The following is a 12,711-nucleotide window of genomic DNA, read 5'->3' on the forward strand; positions in this document are numbered from 1 at the left end:
GCCAAGGTCATGTAATATGTCAAACAAAAATGGTTTGAATTGCACTGAAATGCATAAACATGGATCTCTATGAAGCCAAATGGGTCATTTTATCAAAAATATCTCATTTTATCATAATCTAAGCATATTAATTGTTGGAGTTATTCAGAAAAGTTCGGGAAATTTCGGAAAACCCCGAAACACGTGTTTCTTAAATTTTTAATGGGATACCTATACACCAAATTGCAGTACTATATATCTATTGGCCCCCGAGATATGAAGACTCCATACTCCTAATGTACACCATTTTTAGTTTATTTTAGGATTTATTCGGGAAATTTCGGAAAACCCCTTATTTTACCAGAAACCTGCCCTGGCATGTGTCCAACCATTCCCCAAAGTTTGATCGCTATCGGATGAACATAACACATATCGGAGGATATAGACATAATATATAGACCTATCGGAGGAAGGCATAAGAGACATACAGACAGACAAACATTCATTTTTATATATATAGATATTTGAATTTGTTTCTCGTTGGACTAGTTTGTTTCTCTAGTTTGGATTAGTTCTCTTTGGAATGTGTGAACACATTCTAATTCTCCTGTTAGAACGTTAAACAATTTTTTTTATTATACTGGATAATAGTTTTGTTTTGTGGAAAAGAAAAATTATCTTTGAAAGTGATTAACAATTTCTTATCTTGTAGTTATTTCCTGGTGTGATTTTTATCCTTTATGTACTTCTTTCTAGAGTTCATTTTTTCATTTAGTTTTGTGTATATATTTTTATAATGAAGCGTAATCATACTATATTCAAAAGTGAATAAATAAAAAATTACTTTATCAATGATAACAATTTTCTTGTTTAAGATACAAGAGAACTAATCTATTATACTTGAATATAAGAAGAAATTAAACCTTTTAATTAGACATAAATCACATTAAATATCTGTTTTATTTTGCTAAAATATTGAAGAATAAATATCAAAAAAACAATAAATATCGCCAAAATATCTAAGGATTGTTATTGTTAAATGTAATTTAAGCTATAATTATGTTTAGAAGTATCATAAATTTGATTTGTTAAATTTTGAAGTTGAAAACTGAACTTTCTGGTTTTTTTTTAATAGACTCAGCGTGAACCTAAAAGAGTACTCTAGGTGATAAACTAAAAGGTTAATTAGAAGGTTTAGATAAAAGGTTATCAACTGTTTACCTAACATTGGTCAGTTCTCTTAAAAAATAATGCATTATATACATATATATTGCCTTTACTCCATAAGAAAGTATATTGTTACGGATACACTTCTAAAAATTGTTTATGAACTATTATTCCTTCGTATAATTTGGCAATTTTTAATTAATTCTTTGGTCTGCTATTTTGTGTTACTGTTATAAAAACGATTAATATTTTTACTTTATATTTTCAGCTATGACTGTTGAAGAAAATAAAAAAATTCCATATAATCCAGGACCAAATGCATTTGATATAACACCTAATCAAGATGGTGGTGTTCTTAAAGAGATAATTAAACCTGGTATTGGAGAGTATACACCAACTACTGGTTGTAATGTGAGTGTTCACTACGTCGGTACCCTAACCGATGGTACAGGGTTTGATTCTAGTCGAAAAAGAAATGAACCTTTCTCGTTTGTTCTTGGAAAAGGTAATTAATAACAGAATAAAAGGAATTAATATATTTTTATTGTGTAAATTTTTAAAGTTCATTGAATAAGATAAAATATTCAAAACTATCAGTTATATTTGACTTCTTTCCTTTTATATAAAAAAAAAGTGCATTGATAATATTTTATTACAATAGTAATAATAAATGTAGCTCACATGTTTTTCTTCTTTTGTTTTTTCTTTTTTTAAGTGGCATTGCTGATTAAGTTCAAATTTCTAAGTTACAAAATTTTAATTATTTATTTTATATATTATGTTTTTTTCTACTAGGAGTATAGATTTGTGGCATTCTTTTTCTACCAATTAAAAACCAACAGATTTTTAAATTTTCCTTTAAATGTTTTTACCTCCATTAAATGTAGTTTCCTTATTGCTTAACGTAGGCAAAAGTTTTCTCAGAATAAAAATGAACCTTCAGTTAAACTTATCTTACAGTGCACTTAAAACATTCTCACCAATAATTCTCTTAATTTGCATATATGGTGAAGTTAATGACATACTGTCATGAATTTTTCTCTCCGATTTAATGTTTTGATAAATTTATTAGTTCTGTTTGATACATATTCAAGTATTTCTTTTTAGTCTTGTTCAAGAATATCACTATGGGTGTGTTCCTCAGTCATGTAATCAAACATTTTTTTTTTTTTTTTTTTTTACTTAGCACTAAAGAATATTGTAACATCTTCACTGCTGTTACAACCTTTCCCCAGTGGTAGGAAAGATTATTCAATCAAGTCCAATGTTATAATTGCCTGGCCTTCATTTCCCATCCCCAGGGTGGGAACATATCTTAGCAGTAATGCGGTTATAGTCGCCGGGTACAACAATACAGTTGATAATTTTAACACTATCTATTGAATCAAGTTGTACTTTTCTGCTATATTTAGTTTTAGAATCTGGTTTTTTTTAGGTTAGTTTTGGCATATTTTCACATAGTTCGTGTCATCGGCGTCTGGAGTAGCACTGCCAACGTACTTAATTTTCCTAACACCAGAGTCTGGAACAACACTAATAATTATGAGCATAATCAGAATCCATTTGTAAATAAATTCACTCTTTACCTTTTTTAATACTGTAATTAAAAGAACATCCCTTACTTTTAATAAATAATATTAAAATAGTTTAAATGCAAAATAATGTAGTAACAGTTCAAATTGGTGAATAAAAGTAAAAATATTTCTAGTATATTTAGTGTATAATAAATCCTGTTTGTTATTAATTTAATTTTGTTCCATTATTGTTTCAATTATTTATTAATTACATTCTAAACAATTTTGTATTAATCAAGAATTAAAAAAACAAAAATAATGTTATAATAGATTTTTAAAAATCGATTCATATGTATATTTCTATACTGGGACACTATAAGCCGTGTATAAGATCGATTTTTAATGTGTCGTAAATTACGACTATCACTACAGAAAGGAACAAAACAGTTGTAAATTACGACAGTAATCAGTTCTAGGGTTAAGGAAAAGAATCTATGTAACAAGCAAACTGCTAAAAACCAACATTCGTCATGAAATTAAACATGTAAATTAAAAAGTTTTTGTATATTGAAAATTATTTCACAAAAAATTTGTGTTGCCACCAAACAGTCATTTGACTTCTGTCAGGATGCCAACTATTCAGTAATATTTCATAAGTAAAACATAATTGTGTCGGTTCTTGAATGACCATTTTAAAAAAATTATTCGATAAAATTGTGCCCTTACATAATAAAAAATCCTATAATGTAATTAAAACACCCTAAAGCAGACTTTTATATTGTCTGTGATGAAGTATGTTGGTAGAGGTAAGAAAAGTTGATTTATGAAATGGCCATTTTGTAATGTTACTCTGTATGGGACACCTTTCTAAGCTCAGTTCTTGAAAACTAAAACTTCAAAGTTTAAGGATCACTTAATCAGTTTTACCTAATATTATTTATTTTACCTAATAAGTTATTTAGGCAAGTTTTAACTAAATACAAGCTGTTTGACACACATAATGTGGCCTTATAAATTAAATAACAAAAATAATGTTCAAGGGAAAGTGGTAAAATATCTTGAAATACATTCAAGATATTTCAACATTCGCTCACATTCAACAAAAAGACACATCTATTGCCTTCCTCATAGACAGATAAGAAATTGAAATGGTTAAAAGGAATAATTCTAAAATTCTTACAAAAGAAAGTTCAGATAGTATGTTTTAAAAGCTCCTTTTACTTTTAATGTCTTTTTATCATTGTTAAAAATAAAATATTTCTTGTTAACAGGTAGTGTTATCAAAGCATGGGATATTGGAGTTGCTACTATGAAAAAGGGTGAAATATGTATGCTAACTTGTAGATCAGAATATGCATATGGCAAGTCCGGTAGTCCTCCTTTGATTCAGCCAGATGCTACACTCCTTTTTGAGGTATATGTGTGTGTGTAATTTTAATTTTGCTCTAAGTTAATAAATAATTATTAAAAAACTCTTCATTGTACTAGCAAGAGATAGATAATTTATTAAATAAATTGCATGTATTGTGTTTTTTATAAGTTTTTCTCTTGTCTGATTATGAAAATTTTACTACATATATTAAATCATGATGTAGAAAACTTCATGATTTTTTTTTATATGTTGCAGCCAGTTGTTTCTATATTATGACTCATCACCAAAAGAAAGAGTGAAGCAAATAAATTTTATTTGCTGTTGACATATGTTTTTAAAGCTCAAAAACTTAAAACGGTTATCAGTTCCAAATAATCCCTCACATTTTGGAATAATAAATATTCACAAAATATGAAGTTTGATCAAAATACACAGAATTATTCAGTTTCCTGGGCTGTATAAGTCCATTTGTCACTTTTTTTTGTAGACTTAATGCAGTTTTTCTCAACCTGTGGGACGCACTTCCCGAATGGGCATGATACACTAAAAATGGGGAGCGCGAGCATATCAAAAAGAAAATATTATTAAAATAATGTATTAATTTACTGAAAGAAAAGGAAAACAAAATATATTCTGACATAATAAATAATAAAATACTCATTTACACTGATGTAATACACTTATAAGTAGGATTGTATCAGTACTGCGCAATGTATTAATAATTTACTTATCATTACTAAATTAAAAACAGGTTTAATAACTGTTAGTGACTCCCTTGGGTCTGTCTTGTTGAGCAAAGCTTTTCGAAGGAAGTTTTAATTTTAGAAATAGTTACTCGGAGCTCTTTTTCTATATTTAGCTGAGATCGACATTTTATCTTCAAAATATAATATTGTCACATGTTGACGGCTCACTCAGAATATTGAGAGATTGACAATTGAAAATGGTTATATAATTACATTTTATTTGTTTAAAAATGTAAGTAAAACAAGACAAATCAATAATAATGACAATAGTAATAATAGAAAACATCAGATCATCATAAAACAAATAAAAAAAAGTATAGTAATCACAACCACAAATAATAATCAGAATAATAACAGACAATAAAAATAAATCTCATAATAATATTTAGAATAATGACAATAATGTTAAATAACAAACAAACAATTAAATGTCAATAATAATAAACAGAGATTACGTACAAAACAGAACTTAAAATCAGGATTTATTCACAGGTAGATAAATAGATTGTAAAATCAGAATTCAGTCCTATTGACAAAAGACATTAGTATGGCCGCTAGTGTTAACACTTTTAACCACTAGTCTTGTATTAACAAAGATAGGTAAGACAGGTATAAAATTCTTTCGCTGCAAATACCTTTGCTGTTCACAAATAAAACTACCCTAACAGTATATGAATGAAATTTAGTACATTATTTCTTTCACTTATAGTGTTACAGTAACTCACCGAACCATATCTTGTTTCCATGTACTGTAGTTACTTGTGGCGTCACCTTAATTGCATCGAACCTGCACTCGAAGTTCGCTCCTTCACTTACTTCCTTGCAGAATACTTTCGCTGACTGACATGTCACAGACTGATTCGCAGAACTCACCTTAAAGAACTGATTTTTAACTGGTCTTCCCTGCAGTATTTATACACCTATATTCTTTAACTGCCGGGCTAGACTCCATTTGAGTGTGAGAATGATTGATTTCACCCTTTCATTCCCATACACTCCTAACTGTGGTCCGGTAACTCTTAAGAACAAACATTTGTTTAGTGTGTCAGTGGGCAATATTGCAAAAGACAACCGTTAACCAGACCTGTTACCTTTACTAGGTTTCTTTTAGCCCCTTTCTGGATTCATCGAATTATATTTTCTATTACTTTCTTCTTAATTCGTAAGAATCCATCACTCAGACTTGCTATACTGTTATAGTATTCTGCGGATTTTCACAGCAGAAAATCTGGTTTTGCAAAGGCAGCACATTGAAAATGGTAATAGTATACAAAATGCTCTGTTTTTAGTACAGAAAACTCATCATCCACCCATGCCCAAAATTCAAAGAGCGATTTATTACTAAATCGTCTTTTGATTTTGCCACTTGCTCTAAAAGCCTAAGGAGATTTCTTCTTCGGCAGTTGAGACCCCCTTCAGGAGTATTTTGAAATGGATCCATAATCCACTTGTAACTTGCTTGCTAGCAATTTATCAGCAAGAAAATACTTTTGAAAATTCTTTACCAGCATGGGTAAATGATTTTCAATGTTTACAAAAACAACTTTCACGTGTTGTTATTCAGCCTTGTAAGTTTTAACACATTCATCCCCATTTGCAAACATTTCTAAGTTATTTTGCTTTAAATTTTTGCTCCACAATTCCATTTTTTTCACAAAAAGCATTAATTTTATCTTTCATATCCAATATATGTGTATTTTCTCCTTGGAGTTGAAGATTCAGGGTATTTAATTTCTCAAATAAATAATTTGTTGACCAAGTAGTTCAATTCCATTAAAAATAAACCATCTTGAAACTTCTTGGCTTTCAGTCGGTTTCTTCTAGAAAAGTGATGACTTTATCTCATAATTCATAAACACGTTGCAAAAATTTCTGACATGATAACCATCTTGCCTTGCAATAAAATAGTAACGCTGAATTTACTGCACCCTTGCCTTTACAAAGTGCAGAGAGATTCTCTGATTTTGGGGGTCTCATTTTTATATAACTTACAACAGTTGCAACCACTTTAGCACAATATTCATTTCTTTGGAGCCGGAGCTTCTTTGTGGATCATGTGATATGTATGAAGATTTTTGTTTCACAAGTGTGCTTTTGTATACTTTGGAATCTTCCAGACATTGAATAAGCATCATCAGGGTGCATATTCCGATACAGTTTTTCCACTCTATGTTTGAGATAGCATTTAAGATAGCAAATAATGTGAGGGCTGTTGCTTTGAGTTCTATTGGTGTGCAGAAAAGTAGTTTTTCTACTGCTGACATACAGTCACAAAATCGAATATAGGTAGTGAAGTGAGAATCTTAATTGTTATCTGTTGCCTCATCAAGTTGAATTGAAAACAATTTGTCACGCAACTTCCTGAAAAACTGATACTGTACATCTTCAGCTACATCACCAATTCAACAGGCAACAGTATCATTTGATAGAGGTATGGATGGCAATTGTTTGGCAAAATTATCCCCAAATATAGTTTCTACAATCTCAATTGCAGCTAGCAAAATAAGCTTGTCACCAGTGGTATGAGGCTTTTTATGTCTAGCTATTTTATATAAAACTTTGTAAGAGGCAAATAAAACTTTTTCATTCATAAAGTTTTTGTTTTTTAAAAACGATGTTTGCTTTCCATATGATTTTAATTTGAAGAATTCTCTGGGTTTGTTAATGTACTTACTATGAAACATTTCCAAATGTAATTTTAAGTTTATTAGGTTTCATGCTGTCTGCTACCAAATTTTTTGAGCAAATGACAAGTATGCGCCTTTCTTCTTCATTTACTTCAGTACTGGTAAACCAAAATTTAAGTATTTTTGGTAATATTTTCTTGATTTTATGTTTGGAACCACGCTCGTCGGTGCTCCAGTATTATCTAATGCTCGTTTATGCCCACGTAAAACTTTAACCATATGCCCTTTAAACTTTAAGATTCTGTAGTAATCTACTGCTGTGAATATTTAATACCATGAATTGCAATTAACATGCAAATTACAACATACACATTCACAATAGATTGAATAGCGATAGAAGGATTGACTTGACTGAGGTGCAGCAATTTTACATGTTTGCGCAGACATTCCAGAATGTTCAAAACAAATCGGAACTTCTCACAAGGCCACAAGAATTTTCGATATGGTGGACATAAGAGAGCAATAGATAGGCATCAATTCTGGTTATGTCAATTCAGCGGATTGGTGTTGCCAAATATCAATAAATTTACTTATTCTTTGTAATTAAGGTTGTAGTGTAGCTTTAGCGTCAAAATACATTATTATTGTATGAGAGGGGCACAATGAAAATTATGATTGAAAATTGTGTCACAAATACTGAAGGTTGAGAAATGCTGCCTTATTTATATTGGTCGAAAATGTTAACCTGAGTTTTGGTATGGTCGACAATTTTAACTTGTGGAAAAATGAAACAAATAATTTGCTTTAAGAGTGGAAAAAAGTCTAGCACCACATTGGAAATGTTGAATGTTGCTTTTGACGATTCTTCTGTGAATAAAACAATCATTTACAAGTAGTACAAACATTTCCAAGAGGGCTGTAAAGACATTGATGATAACACCCCTAGATGTCTTAACGTATCGACAACCAATGACAACGTCGAAAAAGTGAAAAAAATGATAATGGACAATCACCAAATCACTTCAAGAGGTTGCTAATGATGGCATATCATTTGGCTCATGCCAAGCAGTGTTTTCAGATTTTTTAGGCACAAAATGTATGGCAACAAAATTTGTTCCAAAATTGTTAATTTCGACCAAAAGCAGTGCCAAATGAATGTTGCTTAGAAGTTGCTGAATGAAGTGAATGATCATCCAGAACTGCTGAAACAGGTCATTACTGGTGGTCATGGGTATACACCCATGCACACTTCACTGCATGTTTGTGAATTTTTGGCCAAAAACAACACAGTTGTGATGCCTCAGCCTTTTATTTGCCAGACGTGGCTTCCTGTGACTTCTTCCTATTCTCCAAACTGAAAGAGTTATGAAAGGTTGACATTTTGCCAATATTGAAGAAATAAAGACAGAATCGCTGAAGGAGCTAAACGCCATACTGAAAATTGTATTGAATTAAAAATTATATGTGAAGGGGAGTACTTTGAAGATGACAAAATCAGTATTGATGAATAAAGATTTTTTTGAGAAAAACTAAAATTAAGTGTTTTTTTTTATCAAACCTCATAAATTTATACAAAATATAAATGTTTAAAAATTGTTTACAAAGTCTTTATCATTAAATGTCACTACAACCCAGTCTGAAAATACCTGGCAGATGTATTAAAACATCCATACAGACTGATTCCATTGATGTAATAGTGTATTTATATGCCCAGAGCATTTAAGAAGTTAATGATTCTCATTACTTAACAAAATATGACAATAATGAGAAAAACAACTTTGTGGCAATAAAATTACTGCTCATATCAGTTACATGTTTTGTTTTAAGTTTGTTGATGAGTTTAAAGGGACTTTTGAATTGCTGTTATTTTAAGTATGATTATACTGATTTTTTTTTTCTAGATTGAAATGCTTGAGTGGCAAGCTGAAGATTTATCTTCAAAAAAAGATGGCGGCATACTTAGGACAATTTTAAGGGCTGGTGACGGTCATTCAACTCCTAATGAAGGAAGCACTGTAAATGGTATGAATTAAGAAAATACACATACATAAATATATATATATATATATATATATATATATATATATATATAGTATTTTTTTCTTTGATTACATTTTTCTATAAATATGTCAGTCTTGCTGTAGTTGGTGCTATTTAACTTTGATTGCATTATCCCTAGCAATTCTACCAGATATGACATATAGAAAGTGAACTTTTTTTAATTCATACTGTGCATTAGCAGAAATGCCAACTCTTTATGGATTATCTGTAATTGTATCTTAAAGTGTATGGTGTATATAAATTATTGCTATTGATAGCTCTAGATTTTTTCATACGTCTCAGATTCGTTAATTTTTACAGTAAATAGATTAAAAGAAAGATGTACAGTATTAAAAAATATCAGCCAACTCTTTGTTACATAAGGTACATTCCATTCAGTGGTTAGTTTTGGAATGAGCAGACCTGTCCTTCAAAGGTGGTTGGAAAATCTTTGATTCCAAAGGATTGATTGTGCTATAACCCTAGCTAAAGTTAGAGACAGTATAATTTGTTATTGCATGCAGAACATTATGTGTTTACACATCTGTGTATTTTTTAAGTAAGATGTATTTAATGATTTTTTGGCAGCAGTCATTTAATCTGTTTGCTACAGAAACGTGAGTTTTGTAATTATGTGTTCTTTTTCAGATCTGAATGTTATTTCAATTTATGTAAAAATCTCTTTTCTCTTGTAAATCAATGTAGCTAGTTACATTGAACTCTGTTTCAGAGATGTTAAAAATCCTTATTTTTAAAGAAAGTAACTCTGACTGGTACCTTGTAAACCTCAAGGTATACATGCGTAAATTATAAGAAAGCATGGGACAGGTAGTGAAGCATGAAATTATGGTCATCCGTAAATTAATGCATTACGTACATTGCCATACAGTTGGGAAAGATGAATCCCCTAAAATTTAGAATAATTTAAAGTAAATACACTTGGATATAAAGTTATACCAAAAAATCTTTATTGTCACTCTATTCTAATTTTAAAAGCCTAAATCATTATACATTAATAGTAAAGGAAAAACAAGTTGTGGCAGTATATAGTTTGTTATTACAAGATTTCATCAATCCAAATATTAAAACAGAGGAAATTAATCTTTTATAAATAAGTAAATGTCATGTTAAAATTAAAATATAAAATTTAATTTAACTCTTAAACATTTCAAATAATTAACTATAATTTGATTGGAAAATCCCAACTATCTTGGCAAAGAAAAGGAAAATTTCAGAGATCATAAAATTGAGGGAATAGCAGATGTAAGGAGTCTCATGGTTTACAGAATTGTGGACTGAACATGTTAAAATGAGGTAAAACATTGAAATCCTGTGTCTTGAAAAATGGAATCTGTTATTTATTTCTTTAATATAAAAATAACACTAAACTATATTTTAATCCATCAAATCTCATCCATAAACTAAGAATGTTCTTGGTGTTATGGATGTATGAGTAATATGATGTTACTTTACAGAGAAAGGAAATACATAATGAACAAACTGAGCTGTCATTACAGATGATTTGTTGTGACACGTCAAAGAATTCATCTTCCAAGTTCAGTGCTATGTACTTAATGACACCTGTGAAAAATGTTTGTCATGCATGTTTCTTCGTCCACTTTTGAATGAACGAACTCAATCACGTACAACTCCTTTGCTCATAATCTTTGGTCCATACACAGCACAAAGTTTCCAATAAATATCTGCCCCTGAATATTTTTTTTGCCATGAGAAACCTTATAATAATAATGCACACTTTGCAGGGTTTTCTATTGCAGCACACATTTTAACAAGCTACAGAAAATCAAGCAATCGTACGACCTTGCTACTCCCATGGCTGGATGCTGACTGGCCTCCCGCCCACGTCTGTACAAAAACAGTAGTGCCTACTTCCATTCCTTCCCGCATAAAGAGCAAACAGAGGTTACTTTCTGAACTGCCCTCGTTTAAAGCTTACTGTTGTTCAACTTGGATGGAAGTTTAAACAACTACTTCACTTTAGAAATAATGGAGGCAATCTACTGGAACAGAAAAACTCCAGTCCTTTTATAAGGTGAGGTAAATGTTGAATCAGAGAAGCACTAAAGTGATTGCAACAGGTATTCAGAAGTATAAGCCTAATTGACTTTGTAACATTACTGTTTAATGGAACAACTAGACTGTTTCTGACTACCCATACTATAGCTAAACTTGGTCCCTAGTGGTTTCTATCTTTTTTTGAGTGTGCTTCTTGAATGAAAAATAACTGAAGGATATTTATAAAACATTATACATTATATTACATGTTAATTTTTATTTTTGTAAACTGCAAGTTATAATTTCCAGTTTTTAATTAATTAATTTGTTAATTATTTTAGTTCATGTGGTTTGTGAATACGATGGCAAAGTGCTAGAAGATAGAGATGTCTCATTCTGCCTTGGTGAAGGAAGTGAAGAAGGAATACCCAGCGGCGTGGAACGTGCATTAGATAAATTTAAATTGAGAGAAAAGTCGTTGCTTCAACTTAGTTCACAATATGGTTGGGGTTCTCAAGGTAAACCAGAATTAGGAATTCCACCAAATGCTAAACTTAATTACACAGTCACCTTAAACAGTTTTGAAAAGGTTAGTAAATAATTAATTTATGGTTATTATTATTTTGAAGTTTGGAATAAATGTATTATAACCACAGACTCTTAATTTTTTTTTTAATCTATCTGGAAGTTGGTTATGCTTTACAGCAATAATAAGTTTGAATTTTGTTTTTCATCCAGATCCTCGTATGATTTTTTTTATGCACATTACGTAAAGAAATAATTTTTTTTTAATAAAAAAACGGTTTATTTGTTTAATGACTAAATACAGCTTTCTAGAGAGGTTTAGCATGTTTTAAACAGCCTTACATATATTATATATTACATACATATATATATATATATATATATGTTAGTTTATTTAGGTTAAACTTTTTATAGTCCATCTTTTTTCCTCTGTACATAAACATCTATATATACAATATAATATTCTTTCAGTCTCCATTAAGCACAGAATTAGAAATATTCTCACCTTTAATTTTTTATAAGCAGTTTAAGAATTTATCACTGAGGATGAACTTAGACACAAAAGCGTTTTGGTGAAGTAAAAAGGTAAGAATTTCTCTTCTGTGCTTTGCAGAGGGTGAAAGAATATTATATTGTGTATATTGTCGCCAAATGGCATGACAGCATGTGGCACTTAATAATATTAATAACCTTGTGGTAGCCCTGAAAATGGTCGTTTTTGTTGT

General features: G+C 30.2%; 1 protein-coding gene across 5 annotated transcripts in view; it reads left to right on the top strand.

Moving 5' to 3' along the window:
• The window catches only part of LOC142332021 (FK506-binding protein 59-like), a 100,233-nt gene that overhangs the window by 2,941 nt on the left and 84,581 nt on the right, over positions 1-12,711 (top strand). For all 5 annotated transcript variants that reach the window (XM_075378090.1, XM_075378091.1, XM_075378093.1 and 2 more), the window contains exons 2-5: positions 1,415-1,651; positions 3,932-4,074; positions 9,307-9,427; positions 11,803-12,050. In XM_075378090.1, coding sequence (XP_075234205.1) covers positions 1,417-1,651; positions 3,932-4,074; positions 9,307-9,427; positions 11,803-12,050 — 747 coding nt within the window. In that variant the 5' untranslated portion in view covers positions 1,415-1,416. The remainder of the gene's footprint in view (positions 1-1,414; positions 1,652-3,931; positions 4,075-9,306; positions 9,428-11,802; positions 12,051-12,711) is intronic.

Source organism: Lycorma delicatula, chromosome 11 (genome assembly GCF_047948215.1).
Source record: "Lycorma delicatula isolate Av1 chromosome 11, ASM4794821v1, whole genome shotgun sequence".
Classification (NCBI taxonomy): Eukaryota; Metazoa; Arthropoda; class Insecta; order Hemiptera; family Fulgoridae; genus Lycorma; species Lycorma delicatula.